The 21,762-nt window shown below is 42.3% G+C and overlaps 1 protein-coding gene across 5 annotated transcripts in view; it reads left to right on the top strand.

Annotated features, from left to right (window-relative positions):
* HHIP (hedgehog interacting protein) overlaps window positions 1-21,762 on the top strand; it is a 334,884-nt gene that overhangs the window by 289,396 nt on the left and 23,726 nt on the right. For 3 of the 5 annotated variants that reach the window (XM_030191688.1, XM_030191687.1, XM_030191686.1), the window contains exons 12-13: window positions 2,147-2,295; window positions 6,144-6,272. In XM_030191688.1, coding sequence (XP_030047548.1) covers window positions 2,147-2,295; window positions 6,144-6,272 — 278 coding nt within the window. Of the gene's footprint in view, window positions 1-2,146; window positions 2,296-6,143; window positions 7,076-21,762 lie in introns of those variants that run through there. The other 2 variants (XM_030191684.1, XM_030191685.1) reach the window with 2 other exon arrangements.

Below are 21,762 nucleotides of genomic sequence, written 5' to 3'. Positions count from 1 at the left end.
CCCTTGCCCTCTCTCTTCCATTTGGCATCTCTCCCCTTGCCCCTCTTTCCCATCCAGCATCTCTCTCCTTCTCCCCTCTGTCCCCATACAGCATTTCTCCCATTTTCCCCTCTCTCCCCATCTGGCATGTTTACGCTTGCCCCCTCTTTCCCCATCCAGCATTTCTCCCCTTGCCCTTTCTCTCCCATTCAGCATCTCTCCTTGCCTCCTCTCTCCCCATCCAGCATTTCTCCCTTTGCCCCCTCTCTCCCCATCCAGCATCTTTCCCCTCTCTCCCATCCAGCATCTTCCCTTGCCTTCTCTCTCCCCATCCAGCATTTCTCCCCTTGCCTCCTCTCTCCCCATCCAGCATCTTCCCTTTCCACCTCTTTCCCATCCAGTATCTCTCTTGTGGCCAATGTTGCTTCTCCAAATGAGCAGCAACAGCGGGCAAATCAAGGAGTAAAAGGTTCAGGGCCATAGTACTCAGACACACACACTGTCAGCTCTGCCAATCCCCTGCCCCTCTGACATCAACTTCCTATTCTGGGGGCAGGGAATCGGCAGAGCCGACAGCATGTGTCCTAGCACTGCAGCCCGGAGCTTGCTACTCTTTGCTCTGCCCATTGCTGCTGCTCATTGTGAAAAGCAACTGTGACTGCAGGAGAAAGGTGGGAGACAAGGGGATGAGCAGGGAAGGGGAAAAAAAGGTGCAGGTACACCTTACTGGCACAAAAAAAAGCCCTGATTACAACTCGCATGTGTAAGCAGAAGGCAGATTAAATTGCTATTCGTAGGCTGGAAAGAAGGTGGATAGCAATACAAAATAAAGGAAAACTGCTCTTCCTGCTTTAATATCTGTATTCTGGCCATAGCAGATATCTTGTAAAGAATGTGAAAATAGCTACATTAGTGGTGGATGAATATTCTCTCTTTTGTAAAAATGTTTTATTTGTAATTCAACACATAATTGAAATAAACTTGAAACAGTCATTCAGTGCACCCCCAGAACTATACAATATTATGTCCATTTTCCCAGTATGCCCTGTATACCAATCCAGTCGCTTTCCCTCAGCATTCTTATTCTCTACTCACATCACTGACCCCCCCCCCCCCAACACACCCACCCCACCAAATACACACACACATAGTTCTTATAACACAGTAGAAAATATACAGTATCACTGCCTAACCTTCCCATCATCCTCCTTGCTATACGTCTTCCCATCACCTTATTGGGTAAGTTGCCTCACTCTTTAGCCCTTTAGGAATGGAGGAGTAACTTAATGGTTAGTCAATGGCCTGAGAACCAGGAGATCCAGGTTTGATTCCCACTACAGCTCCTTGCAACACTGAGCAAACCACTTAACCCCCTATTGCCCCAGGTACAAACTAGCTACCTGCTTTGATTGTAAGCACAGAGGCAGTATATCAAATCCCATCCCCTTTCACTAAGCCTCAACCCACCCCAAAAAGCAGTTCTCCATTCTGTGGGTACCAATTTGTCCTCAGTGCTATTAACCTACACGTTAGCTTTAACTTCTGTACATCCCCAATGGGTGGCACCTCTCGTTTCCAAAATTTCACTACATTTATCCAGGCAGCCCTCAGGAGCAGCTGGATCAATTTGTTACATGCCTTCTCAACCCCCCGAGTCCTCATATTCAACAAAACTACCCACATGCCTGGTTTATTTATTTATTTAATTTGATATTTCACCCATCCTCTCAATAATGCTCAGAGCGAGTTACAAAATCACATACATAATAAAATCAACAAACAAATATGCTCCTTTTTTCATACCTCTTCCCAATATATCCACATTCCATAGCACTCCCAGCAAATATGCTTGAAAATGGTCTCTTGCACCACACTCCCTTCAACATGCCTTGCTAAGTTGTGGAAATGCTTTCTTTAACTGCACTAGAGCATAACATCATGTCTTCGAAACAGTAAATATTGCATTTGGGAAAAGCTATTCTTCCCTTCCAGGAGACCAGAATCACTAGAGGGTGATTTGACCTGTTTTTGGAGCATCAGCGTTTCTTGCCAATGTTGCCATTAAACCATGTTCTTTTTTTCTTGCAGCCAAAAATAAGTTTGAATATATTTTGAGAATATGAGTTCTGAAAATGAATGCTCGTCTTGATGTTGCTTTTTTATTTAGACCTTTGTTTCCCGAAGAATGCAAAAGACCATATCAGCCTCCAGAACTCTTGACATCCGAATGTCCACGCCACTGTAGGAATGGCCATTGCACTCCAACAGGAAAGTGCTGCTGTAATCGGGGTTGGGAAGGAGAATTCTGCAGAACTGGTTGGTATTTACTTTCCTTGTAAATGTTTTTTTTTTCCTAACATTTGGGAGATCCAGCCATGCTTGTTCGCATGTTTGAGTCCTGGGTACATATTATGGACTTTTGGAAAGAGTTTTCTGCCAATCTAAGTGTTGCTTTGCAGAAACACATCTAGCTTACTGTGAACATTAAACTTTTTAATGAGGTTGCATCATTATAATTGCGGAAAGGTAGAGCAATGCTTTTTAAAAAGGCTTTCTTGCTTGCTAGAAAGTTCATCCTACATTCTTAGAGATTTACAGATTTCTTCACTTTGATGCAGTGGAAAACAGAACTTATAACCCACTCATGGCAGGCTCAATGTGGCTTACATGGGGCAATGGAGGGTTAGGTGACTTACCCAGAATCACAAGGAGCTGCCTGTGCTTGAGGTGGGAATTGAACTCAGTTCCTCAGGACCAAAGTCCACCACCCTAACCACTAGGCCACTCCGAGAGCTGACATTCAATCCTTCACCACATAAATCCAGGAATGACATAATAATCAATATAATAACAATCAAAAGATATATCAAAGTAAGCTTAAAATGTGAACCATAAGATGAGATAATGCAGAATCTAAGACAATTTTTTTTAAGAAAAGATTTTAGATTTCGTCGAATACCTGCATAGGAGTTTGAAGTCCTAATCATAGCTGAGATCTTCTTACCAAATTATGCAGTCTGAAAAGCTAAAAGGGATTCAAATATTTTCACCCTTTTTATACCTTTCCCTTTTCTTCAATATTTAGTAACTTTAGCTATCTTAAAATAAGCATGAAAATAAGATGGTACTAACCCATATAGAAGTTTATAAAGAAAGTCTATCAAAGACTACCTACCCTTCAGAAAATCGCTGAAAACCCATCTATTCAAAGAAGCTTATCCAAACGCCACGGCCTAACTTTATGTACCCACCTGTTCTTCACCTGACCCTGTGACAATGTCAATGTCTCAGACCACACCTCCTCCAATTTTTCCCTATGTTTACCCAACCCTATCACCTGATTATCTCAATCTAGCCTAAAACTAGCTCCTCCTCCTCCTACTTCTTACACCCTTCTCCCTTATAATGTTACCTATCTACACATCTCCTTTACTCTGTTAAGCTTAGACAGTATTCTCTCCATTATACTTTTTTTAAAATCTTACTACTATGTAAGCCGCATTGAACCTGCTATGAGTGGGAAAGTGCGGGGTACAAATGTAACAAACAAATAAATAAATAAATAAATAAATAAATAAGCATGATAGCTTAACTTGAATTCTTGCTTCAGATGTTTGCAGAGTAGCACATAGGCACCCTGCTAGCACTTTCATGGGTAAGTGAGCACATACCTGCACAGGTGCCTAGATTACAGAATTGCCCTTGTATCCCCGGATTCTATATAGCGCGCCTAGAGATCTGCGTGAAAATCCAAGCGTATTCTATAACAATGCGCATAACTTAAGTGGCTTAACAAACCGATCAGCGTTGATAACAGCACTTAACAAGCCATAATGAGCACTAATTGACAATAATTAGAATTTACGCACACAGCTCGAGAAGAGTATTCTGTAACACAGTGCACTTAAGGGGCATAGTTGTGGGCAGGGAAATGTGCATTTCATGGGTGTTCCAAAATTTATGTGCATAGTTATAGAATATGGCCCAGTGCGCCTAAATCTATGTTCCGGGATTTATGCCATGTTTTCATTGGTGTAAATGGTTGTGCATAATTTTAGGCGCTGGGATATCAACTAAGCATAATTCTATATATTGCGCCTAAATTTAGGCGCCGCTTATAAAGTACGCTTAGGCGAAAATATTTTCCACGCGGATATTTTAGGCACCATTTATAGAATCCCCTCCCTTAGTGGCTGATTATTGCCATTGCACATATAATCAGTGCCGGCATCACTTACCTGGCTATACTGGTATGTATCTGGCTGACATTCAAAATGATTTAACCAGTTTGAAGTGGCTGCCAATGGCTAGTTCGCGGCTATTTGGTCGTTTTCAGCGGCACTTAACTGGTTATCTTTGCTGAAATTCACTGGTTAGCACCAAATTCAAAAGGGGCTAACTTGTGGGTGTTCCAGGGTGAAGTCGGGTTAAGAGCTGGTATTCAGCCCCTCACCACATAAGTAATCTGCTTAAATCAGGCTGCATAAAGAGCAGTCATATCTTTAAGTAGTTTGGCTTATGCAGGCAAGAGCTGAATATTGATTTAGGAGTCCTTTTACTAAGGTGTGCTAGAAAATGGCCTTTGGTAGTGTAGACGTGTGTTTTGGGCGCACACAGAATTATTTTTTAGCACAGCTACAGAAAATGCCTTTTTTTTAAATTTTTTGCCAAAAATGGACATGCGGCAAAATGAAAATTGCTGCGCGTCCAATTTGGGTCTGCGCTAGAAAATAAAAAATATTTTTCAGACGCGCGTAGCGGACATGCACTAAAATTGAAATTACCATAAGGGCCACACGGTAACCAGGCGGTAACTCCAATTTGGTGCGCGTAGGTGCCTATCCTGCTTATTTTCGAACTAGAAGGCTGGCCATCCTCCGACACAAATCGAGAGATGGCCGGCCTTCTCCTAAAGCCGGCCAAATCGGTATAATTGAAAGCTGATTTTGGCTGGCTTGAACTGCTTTCCATTGCAGGGCCAGCCAAAGTTCAAGGGGGCATGTCGGTAGGGTAGCGAAGGCGGGACAGGGGCGTGGTTAAGAGATGGCCGGCTTCGGCCAATAATGGAAAAAAGAAAGCCGGCCATGACGAGCATTTGGCCGACTTTATTTGGTCCCTTTTTGTTCACAACTAAGCCTTAAAAAGTTGCCCCAACTGACCAGATGACCACCGGAGGGAATGGGGATGACCTCCCCTTACTCCCCCAGTGGTGACCAACCCCCTCCTACCCCCCAAAAAAATATAAAAAACATTTTTTTGCCAGCCTCAAATGTCTTACCCAGCTCCATGACAGCAGTATGCAGGTCCCTGGAGCAGTTTTAGTGGGTGCAGTGCACTTCAGGCAGGCGGACCCAGGCCTATCCCTCCCCTACCTGTTACACTTGTGGTGGTAAATGGGAGCCCTCCAAAACCCACTGTACCCACATGTAGGTGCCCCCCTTCATCCCTAAGGGCTATGGTAGTGGTGTACAGTTGTGGGTAGTGGGTTTTGGGGGGGGGGATTTGGGGGGCTCAGCACACAAGGTAAGGGAGCTATGCACCTGGGAGCAATTTCTGAAGTCCACTGCAGTGCCCCCTAAGGTGCCCGATTTGTGTTCTGGCATGTGAGGGGGACCAGTGCACTACAAATGCTGGCTCCTTCCACAACCAAATGCCTTGGATTTGGCCAGGTTTGAGATGGGCGCCATTAGTTTCCATTATCGGCGAAAACCAATGGTGGCTATCTGTAACGCCGGCGAGCTCTAAGAGATTTGGCCGGCCCCGACCATATTATCGAAACGAAAGATGGCCAACCATCTTGTTTCGATAATACAGTCAGATACGCCACTTGACGGGGCCGGCATTAGAGATGGCCGCCCTTATAGATGGCGGGCCCCGTTCGATTATGCCCCTTCACGCAGCTTAGTAAAAGCACCCCTCAATGCCAAATTCCAGACAGGGCCTAGTATTGAAAATCTGGGAATTAAGCCAGCAGCGGGCAGCAAAATGCTCACTGCCACCAGCTGAATATCGGGGTGGGGGGGGGGGAGAGATTATTTTAAATGTGTAATGTTCAGATCTTTTTATGTCCTGTAATCATAGCCTGTATCCAAGATGCTTTGAAAAAAGAAATTGTTTTTGCATTTTTGGCATTGTATGGTTTTTTTTTTGTTTGTTTTTTATAGCAAAATGTGAGCCAGCATGTCGTCATGGAGGAGTCTGCGTCCGACCAAATAAGTGCTTATGCAAAAAAGGCTATCTGGGCCCACAGTGCGAACAAGTGGATAGAAACATCCGCAGAGTGTCCAGGGCAGGTATTCTTGATCAGATCATAGACTTAACTTCGTATCTGCTGGATCTAACCAGTTACATTGTATAGTTCCTGGGACTGAATACTATCATTCCAACGGGCATTTTATTTTGAAACATGTTATATTTAAAAAAAAAACAAAAACTGTTACTCTTTCTACAGACTCCTGTGATCCTTATTATTTTTTATTAATTTAAATATATCTTCTGGAAGATTGTATGTGTGGGGGGTATATATATACTTATATATGGATATATGGCAAACGTGAAAACAGAATGAGGCATGTAGCACTAAATTATTGACAACCCTCCATCTTATTTTCCTCCACCTCCGGAGAATAGCACTAACTGAGGATAATGGCTCGTAAAATACTGCTAATGGAAATCACCGTGTCCTCCAGAGGGAGGCAGTATTTACCCACTGTAAGTCTAAGATGTCAGTTGATTTTTAAAGCCATCCCGAAAACACAGAAGAGATAGTATTATTATTATTATTATTATTACTGTTACTATTATTGTGATTAGTATATTGCTACGAGATGTACAAAGCACCTTACAGACACATGTAATAGACGGCCCCTGCTCCTTAGAGATTACAGTCTAGTCATTACAGATTTATTAAACGTACAGACAAAAGAAAATACACCAGAGACTTAGAGGTAAAACAGGGGAAATGATTGGGAAGAAATAAACCATGCTGATATGTTCACATTGATTATTGTCTGCTGTCTGATCTATTGTTGCCTGCTGAGAGGGTGGCAGTTTCCATTTTCAGTTGTATGATATCTGCCCAGAAGTCCTACTACAAAACTAAGCTTTTGTAACCTTTCAGGGGGTAATTTTATAATGTCTTTCTGCCTATAAAGCCTGTATAAAATTGCACAAGCTCATACATGCATTGAAATTTTAGGCACATGGAGAGAGTGTACCTGTTTTTAAGCAATCTGTGTGTAAGCATTCCCAGGGCCCTAGTTCGAATGGAGTGGAGGTGAAGTTGTGATGTGTGTTGCACTTTCTTTGCAGAGCAGGTGTAAATTTTCTTTGTGGGCATTACTACACTATTTAATTTCATTTAATTTAATTTCAGGTTTATAACCCACTTAACCGTTGTTATAGCTGAAGACAGGGCACAACAAAATCATCAAAAGGTTACATTAGAACACTAATGGCACAGGGTCATCCTTGCCTTACAAAGTAAAAGAATAAATTTTCCTTTTACAATCACATAGAACATAATATAACATATTAAGGCTGATCCTGGGAGCCTACTTTATAATTGCATATAAATGTCTATGTTGGCTGCATAAATTAGGCACCTTTTTGGGCTCCTCATATTGACACCCTATTATAAAATTACCCCCCCCCCCCCCATGCCTCAGGATTCTATATATCATGCCAAGAGTTCCGCGTGGAAATCAAATCATATTCCATAACATTGTGCATGAGCTAATTGGTTAACAAGCTAATCAGAATTGATATTAACCAATTATCAGCACTAATTAGCATTAATTAGAATTTTACACTCAGAACTGTCTAAGCATATGCTGTAACGTGATGTGCGTAAATTCTAAGTCACATAGTTGAAAAGTGGCTATGGGTGTGGAATGGGTGGGTCATGGGCGTTTCCAAAATTATGCACATTGTTCTACAGTGCATCCGGTCCATGCATAATGCCTACTAATAAGTGGGAAAAGGTGGGATACAAATGTAAGAAATAAATAAATGTAGGCTTGGGGATTTACGCCAAGGTTTACTTGACGTAACTGCCCGTGACTAAATTTAGTAGCGTGGAGCAGCACTCAGTGTATTCTATATACCGTGCAGAAATTTAGGCCTAGTCTATAAAGTACACCTAAATTAAGGCATACTTTATAGAGTACGCTTAGGCGAATTTCGTTTTGGTGCCGATTTTTTTAGGCATGATGTATAGAATCTAGTCCATTGTATGTGTGTGACTGAGAGAGAAAGAAAGAGAGAAAGCCACATATACACATGCACACCTACATACACACACAAAAAAGCATGTTCTCATAATTAATGTTACTATAACCTACATACTTCTGAGCTATATTTGACACAATCCAAGGCATAAATCTGTATACATCATATTGTCTATATGACATTATGAAGGGGTATTTTGTATCATTGAAATCGTATTGGTTATCGGATTTGGCCCTCCTAATCCAATGGTGTAGCCAAGGGTGGGCTTGGGTGGGCCCAGGCCCACCCACTTTGAGCTCAGGCCCACCAGTAGCAGCACACCTATGATGTGGCCGGCAGAGATTCCCAAGCTGAAAACTCCCAACAACTGTCCATCCTGCATACCTTATAAATAGCAGATCTTCAGCTGCAGGAAGCAGCGACTGATACATACTGCTTACACCGGCCCCACAACCTTCCCTCTGACGTATTCCCGCCTATGCGGAAACAGGAAGCTGCATCAGTGGGAAGGATGTGGGGCCTACATGAGTAGTGTGTATTAGTTGCTCCTCACTGCCGATGAAAATCTGAAATTTAAAAGGTGTGCAGGAGAGGAGGGATATTTGAGAGACCATAAGGCATGCAGGCGAGAGGAGAAACCAAATCACCTATGGAATGGAATGGGGTTCTTCTGCCCACCCATCTTGGGCCCAGGCCCACCCAAAATTGGGTGTCTGGCTATGCCCCTGTCCTAATCAGAAAGGATTTCAATAGCTTACTGCACATACAGACTTGCCCATCAAACTAAAATGTGACATTTTCCTAAAACCAATGCTCTCTTATGTGGTTCAGATGATGGTCTGGAACTCCTTGGAAAATTCATAAATTGCTGTTAACCATTTTAAAATTGAAATTCTCTTTGTCATCACTATGCTTTTTTATAGAGTGCTATGTATTTTTGTTTCTGTAACTTGTAAAAATTCAGACATTTGTTTATTTCACCTTTTGTATCAAGAACATCTCTGCTTTTTTCATTCAATTAGCGTTCTTTAGAACAAGCTAATGCAAATGCATATGTTGTTCATATTACTTTTTTTTTAAATTGAATAACAGTGAGCACTCAAATTGGTTTGTATATGCCATTTCCTTTCGGGAAGAAGTTATCAACATGGACTACCATTAAGCAGTGGCATAGCCAGATAGCCCATTTTAGGTGGTCCTGAGCTTAAAGTGGGTGGGCACAATATTTTTCTCTCTGCCCCCACCCCCTCCTTCCGCCCACTCCACCCCTCTCCTGGCATCTCCCAAATCAAAATATAAATACTTTAACTCATGAGGAGTCCCAAGCTCTGTCAGCTGAAGCCTCTCTCCAGAGATGGCCAGAACTCCCACTGCCCCAACTTGACATTTCGTCCTTTAGATTGTAAGCTCTTTTGAGCAGGGACTGTCCTCCCTTCCATCATGTCCTCCGAGTCTGTCAACAAGGCTGTCTCCACTTACAATGCCACTCTCTCCTCTGCACTGGACACCCTTGCACCATCCATCTCCCGTCCCACAAGGCGTACTAATCCCCAGCCCTGGCTGACCCCTTGCACCCGCTACCTTCGCTCCTGTGCCCAATCAGCTGAACGCCTCTGGAGGAAATCTCGCACCCATACTGATTTCATTCACTACAAATTCATGCTATCCTCCTTCCAGTCCTCCCTATTCCTCGCCAAACAGGATTATTACACCCAACTGACTAATTCCTTCAGCTCTAACCCTTGTCGTCTCTTCGCCACCCTTAACTCCCTCCTCAAAGTGCCCTCTGCTCCCACCCCTCCCGCCCTCTCTCTCTCCTCAATCACTGGCTGACTACTTCCGCGACAAGGTGCAGAAGATCAACCTCGAATTCACCACCAAACCATCTCCTCCTCTTCACCCTATAACCCACTCCCTCAACCAACCAACCCAGGCCTCCTTCTCCTCGTTTCCTGAGATTACCGAAGAGGAAACCGCCCATCTTCTTTCCTCCTCGAAATGCACCACCTGCTCCTCAGACCCCATCCCCACCAACTTACTTAACACCATCTCTCCTACTGTCACCCCCTCCATCTGTCATATCCTCAACCTCTCTCTCTCCACTGCAACTGTCTCTGACACCTTCAAGCATGCTGTAGTCACACCACTCCTCAAAAAACCATCACTTGACCCTACCTGTCCCTCCAACTACCGCCCCATTTCCCTCCTACCCTTCCTCTCCAAGATACTTGAACACGCCGTTCACAGCCGTTGTCTTGATTTTCTCTCCTCTCATGCCATCCTCAATCCGCTTCAATCCAGCTTTCGCCCCCTACACTCGACAAAAACGGCACCATCTATCCCCCCTCCAGTCCGTTCAGAACTCTGCTGCACGTCTTATCTTCCGCCTTGACTAATATACTCATATCACCCCTCTCCTCAAGTCACTTCACTGGCTTCCAATCAGGTACCACATACAGTTCAAGCTTCTCCTACTAACCTACAAATGCACTCGATCTGCAGCCCCTCCTTACCTGTCTACCCTCCATCTCCCCTTACGTTCCTACCCGTAACCTCTGCTCTCAAGACAAATCCCTCCTTTCAGTACCCTTCTCCACCACCGCCAACTCCAGGCTCCACCCTTTCTGCCTCGCCTCACCCCATGCTTGGAATAAACTCCCATGCAACATCTCTCCTTCTCTCCCACCTCTCCACCCCATGCCCAACAATTTCCCTCTTTCCTAACCCCCCCCCCCCCCCCCCATGCAGCATGTTTCAAAGGGTTGCCGGCAACGTGGAAAAATCACTACTGCTGCTGCCAGCTGACCCAGAAGCCTTCCCTCTTCTGCGTTCCTCCCAGACTGTGAACAGGAAGTTGTGGCAAAGGGAAGACTTCCAGTTCAGCCATTTTACATGCTACCGGTGACCCTTTGAAGATGAGCACATCACAGAGGGAGATTCTAGACAGCAGCGGCTCCCCAATCCCACTGCTGGCATTGTCTAGGGTGCACCGCTGCTGGGTGGGCCCGAGCTCTATGACTATGCCCCTGCCATTATGAGATGTGTTATTTTACTATTAACTCTAGCAATTAATAATTACGGGATGTAGTTAAGATGATATTTTACCACTAACTCATGCTATTTTAGCACAGGTCCCATTTTATGCAGTGAGACCTAATTAATAATAACTGGACTTAACAGTAAAGTAACATATCTTAATGGTAGCTTCCGTTGATAATTCTCTCACCGTTTAAGTTTCATTGCATAAAATGAAGCTGTTCTAAAATAGCATGAGTTAGTGGTAAAATAGCATTTGTTAATAGTAACCCATGTTGATAACTATACCACTTAAACTTGTAACACAGACATCGTCAATACATTAATCAAAAGCACTTATGTAGTTAGTGGTACTGATACTGACTGACTATGTAAGATTTTTTTTTTTTTTAATAAATCTGCGACACTTGATCAGATAACTTTTGGACATATAAATCTTGTTAGGGCCAAAGTTATCCCTCTAAAATGAGGGCAGAATTTTGAGCTTCTAGGGATGGCACCACTTAGACATGTACTAGGGCATTCTATATAAGGCACCGAACATTATGCTCTATTTCTGGACTGATTTTCGTTAATGAAAAGCGTTATAATGGAAGCAAGGTGCTGAAATGGCCCAGAATCGACAGATTGGCACAGAACTACACTTATGCACCCAGTTATAGAATGGCTCCACGCAGATCTGAAAAGGGGGTGTAACAGTGGGAGGGAAATGGGTGGGTCAGGGGCATTCCCTTAAAATACATACAGTACAGAATTCAAGGGATCCGCACCCAAATTCCACATTGGGATGTACACCTGGTTTCAGGTGTTGTAAATCCTCGCACACAAAGGATCCCAGGACTAAGTGCTATTCTGTAAATGGTGCCCAACTTGGAATGCCATTTATAGAATAGCACTTAGTGTTCTTTTTTTTGGGTGCTCAAATTTCATCGCCATTTACTGAAACTAGTCCATAACTTATACATCTGAGCAGTACATAGCAGAAATAGCTAGTCTAAATTCAAATGTCTAACTTAGATATCAGAGTTATACCTGGATATTCAGTGGCAGTACCTAAACAGATATCATAACCAAATATATTTATGATTTGAAACTGTCAAGGCTCTTGTAGCTGTCTGGGTAGTAGTACATGAGAGTTTGCTTATCTGACATTTCAGCCATCTTGCTGTGACTTTCTTCAAGTTAGACATTTCAAATTATGCGTTCAACCCATTGGCTTAATTTTGAACCTGACAACTTTTCCATACTCCCCAATTTAAAAAATGATACAAGATTCACCAACCTAAATTGGAAGGAAAAGGATAGTGAGAGTAGATGAACATGCCATGCATCTAAGCCTAGAACCCTACACTTTTATCATCACCTGTTCTTATAGAAAGACAATGGAGGAAAACAGTAGGCAGTGAACAACCAGTCTTAAAATGTTCTTATATAGAATGTGGTGTTTGTCATGGTGTTGTCTGAAGTACTAACTCTACACTGGCTATGATACTGAAAACAGTTGTGATACTTTTATATATTAAAATGGAACAAACCCTCAGAAACCAAAGTAAAATACTTTGGTCAAAAATACTACAAAAAACAATTTTGTAAATTTTGTTAGTGTTTGATTTCTGTCATGGGGCTTATTCGTTCCACTATTTTTTTGTGACTTTATATCAAAATTAATAACTGACATTTAAATTCATATCATTTTAATTTCAAAGATTTGTGCCAAAAATCAAAGCTGCGCTGAGTTGCAGATACTTAGCTTTGAGATTCAAAGCGTCATCAGCAAAGTGAGAATCAAACAGCACCCAGCTTTTAAAGTTCAACGGGGCCCATTCGTGTCGCCCCTTGTCCGGGCTTAATCAGGAACAATGTGCTGTGGTGGTGCTGAAAACATAATATCAGTCAACACACGGCAACTTATAAAACTTATCAAATAAAATATACAAAGGAAAACAACTTAACCAACTCACAAAGGCACCAGCTAGCTCATTCGCTTAGAAAGGTTCAAAATGGCGCTGCGACGTCAGATGCCAAAAAGGGAGTATAGTGTCATCAATGCAGAACGTACAAAGTTTAAAGGGCAAGCCTCACCCTCACTAATGCACAGCTTGTTAATGGAAATCTGGAATGGTGCATTCCAACACTGAATAATTTAATTAATAAAATTTATGCCAATCAATTGAACTACTTAATCCAGTAGGTTACAAAGATTGGAGTTGATAAATCCATTTCACTTCTTTACGTTGTAGAAGTAATTTACGATTACCTCCCCTTCTTGATGGTACTACTCTATCAACGCAGCATCGTTGATAGATGGCTTGATTTTGTGCGTTTTTCACTGGACTTTATTTATTTATTTATTTTTTTCGAAAATGGACCAAAAAGATAGACAGAGCAAAAAAACATTTAGCAAGTGTGCATTTTCGAAAACAAAAAAAAAGATAGATCTTTTGCTGTTTCGAAAATCTCTATATTCACAACTCAGATTCTAGGAGTTTTGAGCAAAACGTCCAAAGTCAGACTTAGATGTCATATCAAAAATGCCCCTCTATATGTGATTAGAATATGTTTTAGATGTCATGTCTCATACTTGAGTATCTTTAAGTAGGTTTAGGTGCAGATTTAAATGTGTAGATTTACATATACAAATAAGTAGCCATTTTAGAAAAGTTGCTACTTAGGTGCCTTGTTTTATAATTGCAATACAAGTATACAGTAGCACTTTTTTCATTGGCATTTACATCTGCTTCACCTGTCGGCATTTATGCATTTATGCATAGTGTAACTCCTGGCTAATTTGCCGTTTTGACTTGGGGTTTGTAGGAGTGCTTGAAGGTGGAAATTATGCTTACCACTCTGGTATTCAAAATCGCCTCAAACTGTAAAAAAAAATTGCGTTTCTTAGGACAGCTCCCTAATCAGCGCCACACAGATCTGTATTGCTTCTGCATGCAAATTCTAAAAATTGTGTCTTATATGTAGCGCTACTGATATATGCAAAGGGCTAGATTCTATATATGGTGCAGAAAATTCTGCACAAAAAATATGCTTAGGCGTATTCTGTAAAGTGCACCTAAATTTTATAGAATAGGCTTAAATTTCTTCGCAGTATACAGTATATTGCTGACTTCCTCTCCATATGAGCAAATGTAGTTGCAGCCATGTACGCCATGTTTTATATATGGTGCCTAAAAAATCAGTTCCAACTAAGTGTATTCTATAATCAATGCCTAGATTTAGGCGCCAATTATATAGAATACAGTTAGTTCATATTTCAGTGCCTAAATCTATGTGCATCCATTTACACCATCAAAACATTGGCTTAAATCCCTGTGTGTAGATTTAGGCGCACTAGGCTATATTCTATAACTAGGTGTGTAAATTTTGGAACACCCACGAAACTCCCATTTCCTCACCCATAACCATGCCCCTTTTTGCCTGCATACATTAGAAGTTTGGCACACATCATTACGGAATATGCTTAGCGACTTGTGCACCTAAATTCTAATCAGTGCCAATTATTGCTGATTATTGCGTGGATCCCGTGCCTACATTTATGCGTGTATAGTTCGGTTAAATCTAATTATTGGTTAACAAGCCAATTATAAGTGCTAATTAGCTCCAGTGGCGTAGCGAGGGTGGCTGCCACCCGGGGCAGTCTGCCATTGCGCCCCCCCCCCCTCGGCACATCAACCCCCCCTCAGTGCATCACCCAACCCCCCCCTCAGCGCATCACCCAAGCCCCCCCCCCCCGAGTGCATTCTTGCCTGCTGTGTTCACACCACTGGGGGGGTGTCAGTTCCGCTGGTTCCCTGCTCCCTCTGCCCCGGAACAGGAAGTAACCTGTTCCAGGGCAGAGGGAGCAGGGAACCAGCGGAGCCAACACCCCCCCAGTGGCGTGCACCCGGGGCGGACTGCCCCCACCACCCCGCCCTTGCTACGCCACTGATTAGCTCATTATTCAATTAAATTCCATGTGCAAATTGGACACGTGCCCAAATTTGCGCATTACATTTTTTGCAACTTTTATAGAATTCAGGGTTTAGTGCCCAACTACCACTTATATGCATAAGTGTACAATTCAAGCAGAAGTGCTAGTAATCTATAGTTTTAGTGCTCAAATGGCACCAACATTTAAGCATCAAAATTAAAGAGTTAGGGGTTAAAGTTTAATACACCCTTACCACTACTACTACTACTTAATATTTCTAAAGCGCTACTAGGGTTACGCAGCGCTGTACAGTTTAACATAGAAGGACAGTCCCTGCTCAAGGAGCTTACAATCTAAAGGACAAATGTACAGTCAGTCAAATAGGGGCAGTCAAATTGGGCAGTCTAGATTTCCTGAATAGAGGTATAAAGGTTAGGTGCCGAAGGCGACATTGAAGAGGTGGGCTTTGAGCAAGGATTTCAAGATGGGCAGGGAGGGGGCTTGGCGTAAGGGCTCAGGAAGTTTATTCCAAGCGTAGGGTCTCATCAGACCTACCAGATAAGTAACTTAGATAGCATAGCAAGAGGGTTAGTGGGACAATAGCAATGCAAACATCATTAGCATTGTTGTTTCAGAGATTGAGTGAAATTGGAATTAATGGTAACGTGTTGAATTATTTTATGGATTTTTTGAAAAATAGGACTTACTGTGTATATAGACAACGTGTGTGGAAGGCATCGTGTGGAGTCCCATAGGGCTCTCCTCTTTCACCTTTATTGTTTAACATTTATTTAAGTTCTTTAGGTTATTTTTGTCAAATGTAGGAGTTTATGTTCTTTCATATGCCGATGGCATTTTTATTTGGGTTCTAGTACTTGAATGTTTTACAGAAACTATAAATTTGTTAGAAAACATTGAGTTGGTGGATCAATGAACCCATAATAACTTTCTTAAATTTAACAAGCAAAAGACTAAATTAGTCTGGTTTGGGACACTAAATTATTAAATGTAACTACCATTAATTTATCTACTGGAGAAATTCTGCCAATTGACAATCAATCTAGAGTACTGAGTATAATCTTGAATTCTAAACTCACCTTTGAGGTACAAATGAATAGACTTGTCAAGAAGATATTTTATAAACTGCGATAGTTATGAAATATCAGATCTTCTCTTGGTCAAGATAACTTTAGAACTATAACCCAGGCCATTTTTATTCCTCAATTTGACTATTGTAACTCTCTGTATAATGGAATTTCAGCTAAATTACTATTGAGCTCATTTTCGAAAGAGAAGGGTGCCCATCTTTCGACACAAATCGGGAGATGGGCGTCCTTCTCCCAGGGTCACCCAAATCGGCATAATCAAAAGCCAATTTTGGGCACCCTCAACTGCTTTCCGTCGCAGGGACGACCAAAGTTCATGGGGGCATGTCGGAAGCATAGCGAAGGCGGGACTGGGGCATGCTTAACACATGGGCATCCTTGGCCGATAATGGAAAAAAGAAGGGCGTCCCTGACGAGCACTTGGCTGACTTTACTTGGTTCATTTTTTCTTGTGACCAAGCCTCAAAAAGGTGCCCGAACTGACCAGATGACCACCGGAGGGAATCGGGGATGACCTCCCCTTGCTCCCCCAGTGGTCACTAACCCCCTCCCACCCTAAAAAAAACTTTCAAAATATTTTTTGCCAGCCTCTATGCCAACCTCTATACCAGCCTCAAATGTCATACCCAGCTCCCTGCCAGCAGTATGCAGGTCCCTGGAGCAGTTTTAGTGGGTGCAGTGCACTTCAGGCAGGCGGACCCAGGCTCATCCCCCCCTACCTGTTCCACTTGTGGTGGTAAATGTGAGCCCTTCAAAACCCACCATAAACCCACTGTACCCACATATAGGTGCCCCCCTTCACCCCTTAGGGCTATGGTAGTGTTGTACAGTTGTAGGGAGTGGGTTTTGGGGGAGTTATGGGGGGCTCAGCACCCAAGGTAAGGGAGCTATGCACTTGGGAGCAATTTCTGAAGTCCACTGCAGTGCCCCCTAGAGTGCCCGGTTGGTGTCCTGACATGTGAGGGGGACCAGTGCACTACGAATGCTGGCTCCTCCCATAACCAAAGGGCTTGCATTTTTGGTCGTTTCTGAGATGGGCGTCCTCGGTTTCCATTATCGCCGAAAACCGGGGACGACCATCTCTAAGGTTGACCATCTCTGTTGAGATTTGGGCATCCCCGACCGTATTATCGAAACGAAAGATGGCCACCCATCTTGTTTCGATAATACGGGTTTCCCCGCTCCGTTGCCAGGACATCCTCAGGAAAACTTGGGTGCCCCGTTCGATTGTGCCCCTCCACGGGTCCCTTTTACTAAGCTGTGTAAGGTCTACGCGCATACAGTGCGCAACCAATTGGCACTATCGCCCGCTAGCGCATGAGCCGGGTGGTAATTCCGAATTTGGCGTGCGCTGAATCCCACAGTAGAAAATAATTTTCTACTACAGGCCGCTTACCCGGCAGTAAACAGCAGTTGGTGCGCACTGCATTCTTACCACACGGGTAGTGTGTGAGACCTTACCACTAGTTCAATGGGTGGCAGTAAGGACTTAGGCTGAAAATGGACACACACTGGTTTCAATGTTAGCGCACATGCATTTTCCGGCCCCTTAAGAAAGGCCCTTTTTCCTGGATGCGGTAAAAAAAATGGCCCAGTGCGCTCCCAAAAGACACACTCGCACTACTGCAAGTCACTTTTTACCATGGCTTAGTAAAAGGGTCCCTATATAAATTACAGTTATTACAGAACACAGTGGCTAGGTTGATTTTTGGCCAGGATAAATTTAAGAGAGCTTCTCATTTGTTGAGGGATTTACACTGGCTCCCTGTGAAGGCACAAATTCAGATCAAACTATCACATTTAATATTAAAGACTTTACATAGAATTATTCCTTTTTCACTTCCTCAAATGCTGGTTTATTCAGTTAAATATCCCAGCTTTCGTTCAAGTATGAAGCTAAAGCTTGGGGATGCATCTTTGAAGAAGATTTGTTATAAATGAATTCTCGAATATTCTTTTTTTTATCAAGATTCCAAAATACGGAATAATATTCCAATGCAGATTAGATGTAGTCCATCTTATATCTTATTTCGTAAAGCTCTGAAGATGTATCTCTTTTCTAAATTCTTGGAAATTTAAAATTAGTTTTTAAAGATCATTTTAGTTATATAATTACATAGGTTGTATTGTATTGATGATTATTGATGTACTCATTAACTGATTTTGTTAACTTCTCTTTTGTAAACCACCTTGAATCACTGAGAAATCTGACAAAATATAAATCTTAGGATAGAGTAGTAAAGGGGGGGGGGGGGCACTATTGAGCCGCTGTACAAGATGGATGCCGAGTTCTTTGCTCTCCCTGCTCAGCAACAAGATTACTCCAATACATCAACTTTTTGAAGATTTTTCAAAGCTTTTTCAATTTGCATAGATCATCAATATGAACTGGTTAAAATGTCTGTATCGAAACCTGCAAAATGTGACATGCTGAATATGAATTCAGCTGGCATCAAAAGAACGAAGCATGATCCTCTGTCCCCTGAAAAAATGTTGGCAACCGGAAAACATACTCAATCTGTTACAAATTTAATGATGGAAGAACTACGAGCCTTAAGAGACTTAACTTCTAAACACTATGAAACTACCTGCAAACTTAAACATAATCTCCAATCATTTACTGAATCGCTTTCTGCCTTCCAGGTCCATGTTGAAGGTTTGCAGGTGCGTGCAGACCAGGCGGCCTTACTAATGGCACAGCAACTGGAACAAACCAACAAACGCTTTAAAAAACTGGAACAAGACATAGAGGATCTCTCTAATTGACATCGTAGGAACAACATTTGGATCATTGGCCTTAGTGAAGGAGTAGAAGGGACAGACATGATAAAATTCCTACAATCATGGATCCCTGAACTATTGCACATTACAAAGATCTCCCACTTCAATCTGAGCGAGTTCATTGAACTCCTTCAAAACTTAAAACTGGATTACAATGCCCCAGACCCATAGTGGCCAAACTATTAAAATTTCCACAAGCTTTGCAGATACTGACTAAAGCACACAATACCACAAACTTAACATTTGATGGTAAGAAAATGTTTTTTGTACCAGATCTTGCTCAATCAACTGCCCGGAAAAGGAAGTCTTTTTTAGAAATGCGTGCTTAGAAATGCGGAACTCATTAGGAGCTCATTACAACAATGATTTTGCTACTGAGAGAAAAACATGTGATTTATATTAAATTGAAGCTGCCGATTCCAAATATGAACTCCAAATTTGCCTGACACATCTAGATTTTAAGTTATACATGCAAAGCCTATTCACTTATAATATTAATGCATTATATATTGGAAATATTCCAACAGACTTGCCCGGACCTGCCGGACGTGCTCAGACAGGTCTATTGGCTGATGTCAGCAGTAAGTATATAAGGCAAGATGGATAGACGCAAATGTGTTAATGATCCGGACAATTTCTGCTACATATGTGGCAAATACAATACTTATGATCAGCGCAAGAATCTGACAAAGCGAGTGCGCCTTGCTTACAAGTATTACTTTGACTGTCAAATTGAAGATCAAGATAAAAGCTGGGCACCTCATGTTTGTTTCACTGTGTGTTACTCTGGGCTAATGCAGTGGTTGAATGGTAAAAGGAAAGGAATGGCTTTTGCAGTGCTGATGGTTTGGCATGAGCAGAAAAATCGCCATTCAGACTGTTATTTTTGCATGACTAAAATCGCCGGATATTCAAAGAGAAACAAGTCATATATTGTGTATCCTGACTGTGAGTCTGCTCTTAAACCAGTACCACATGATGTAGAGAATCCAGTGCCTGCCCCTCCCGCAGCAGGAACGGCAATTGAAACTGACGCTTCTGATCCTGATGGAGAAGAAGATGTTGATTGGCATGATGTATTTCCTGATCCAGAACAACTGGAGGGTCAGCCGCACTTGCTGAGCCAATCAGATTTAGATGATCTGGTAAGAGATCTGTCATTATCTAAAGAAAAGTCAGAACTGCTAGCTTCTAGACTTTGGGAATGGAATTTGCTACAACGAAGCACCACAACTTCACACTTTCGTCATCGACACACCAAGTTAGCTGCATACTATGCAATGGAAAGCGATATCTGTTTCTGTAATGATGTAAATGGTCTTATGATGGAGTTAGATGGTACACATGTTCCCGATGAATGGAGGCTATTCATAGAATCTAGCAAAATGAGTTTGAAAGCTGTCTTATTGCACAATGGTAACGAAAAACCATCTGTTCCATTGGCTCATGGGGTTGGAATGAAAGAGACCCATGCTTCTATGGAGTTAATTTTGAAAATGATCAAATACTCTGAACATAAATGGAATATTTGTGCTGACCTGAAAGTGGTAGCACTGCTGCTTGGTCTACAGTTAGGGTACATGAAACATATGTGTTTCTTGTGCCTATGGAACAGTCGTGATGACAAAAATCATTACAAAATGAGACAGTGGCCTCTCAGAGTCGAGCACACAGTTGGTCGGTACAATCTACAACACAAATCACTGGTCGATCCACTTCAAGTTTATCTTCCACCACTTCACATTAAACTTGGTTTAATAAAAAATTTTGTAATTGCACTTGATCGTGATGGAAATGGTTTCCAGTATTTGAAGGATATGTTTAGCACACTGAAAACTGAGGCTAAAATAAAGGCCGGAATTTTTATTGGCCCCGAAATCAACAAACGAATGCATGATGACACATTCAGAACAAAACTCAACCCTCTGGAACTTGCAGCTTGGGATGCATTTGTGCTAGTAGTGCAGAACTTCCTTGGGAACAGATGAGCTGAAAACTATGCTGAACTAGTAGACAACATGCTTAAAGCATATGAACAACTTGGCTGCCGAATGTCAGCCTTAAAAATATTGAAAAGCACAAAGGCAATGGTGGAGTATTGTTTCCAGACTTTATTTCTTATCATAAAGCTTTTATTTTACAGTAAGGTTGTTTTTGGTTCACTTCTAAAACACGTTATAGGCCGACATGGTTAACCTTAGAAGAATCAGCAATTCACCCATTAGTACCTTTTATGCTAATGTCTGCGTCCTCCTTTTCATCTAAGAATTTATACCCAATTATGTATACTACTGTTCAACGTCTGCTTCAATTCGATAAAATGTTGACTCACTCCATTAATTCAACTACTCATAACATAGTAGATGACGGCAGAAAAAGACCTGCACAGTCCATCCAGTCTGCCCAACAAGATAACTCATATTTGCTGCTTTTTGTGTATACCCTACTTTGATTTGTACCTGTGCTCTTCAGGGCACAGACCGTATAAGTCTGCCCAGAACTATCCCCGCCTCCCAACCACCAGCCCCTCCTCCCAACCACCGGCTCTGGCACAGACCGTATAAGTCTGCCCAGCACTATCCTCACCTCCCAACCACCAGCCCTGCCTACCAACCACCGGCTCTGGCACAGACTGTACAAGTCTGTCCAGCACTATCCCTGCCTCCCAACCACCAGTCCTGCTTCCCACCACTGGCTCTGGCACAGACC

Source organism: Microcaecilia unicolor, chromosome 2 (assembly GCF_901765095.1).
Source record: "Microcaecilia unicolor chromosome 2, aMicUni1.1, whole genome shotgun sequence".
NCBI classification, from domain to species: domain Eukaryota; kingdom Metazoa; phylum Chordata; class Amphibia; order Gymnophiona; family Siphonopidae; genus Microcaecilia; species Microcaecilia unicolor.
Note: the sequence above shows the minus strand (reverse complement) of the source record. Positions and strands in the feature narration are given on the sequence as shown.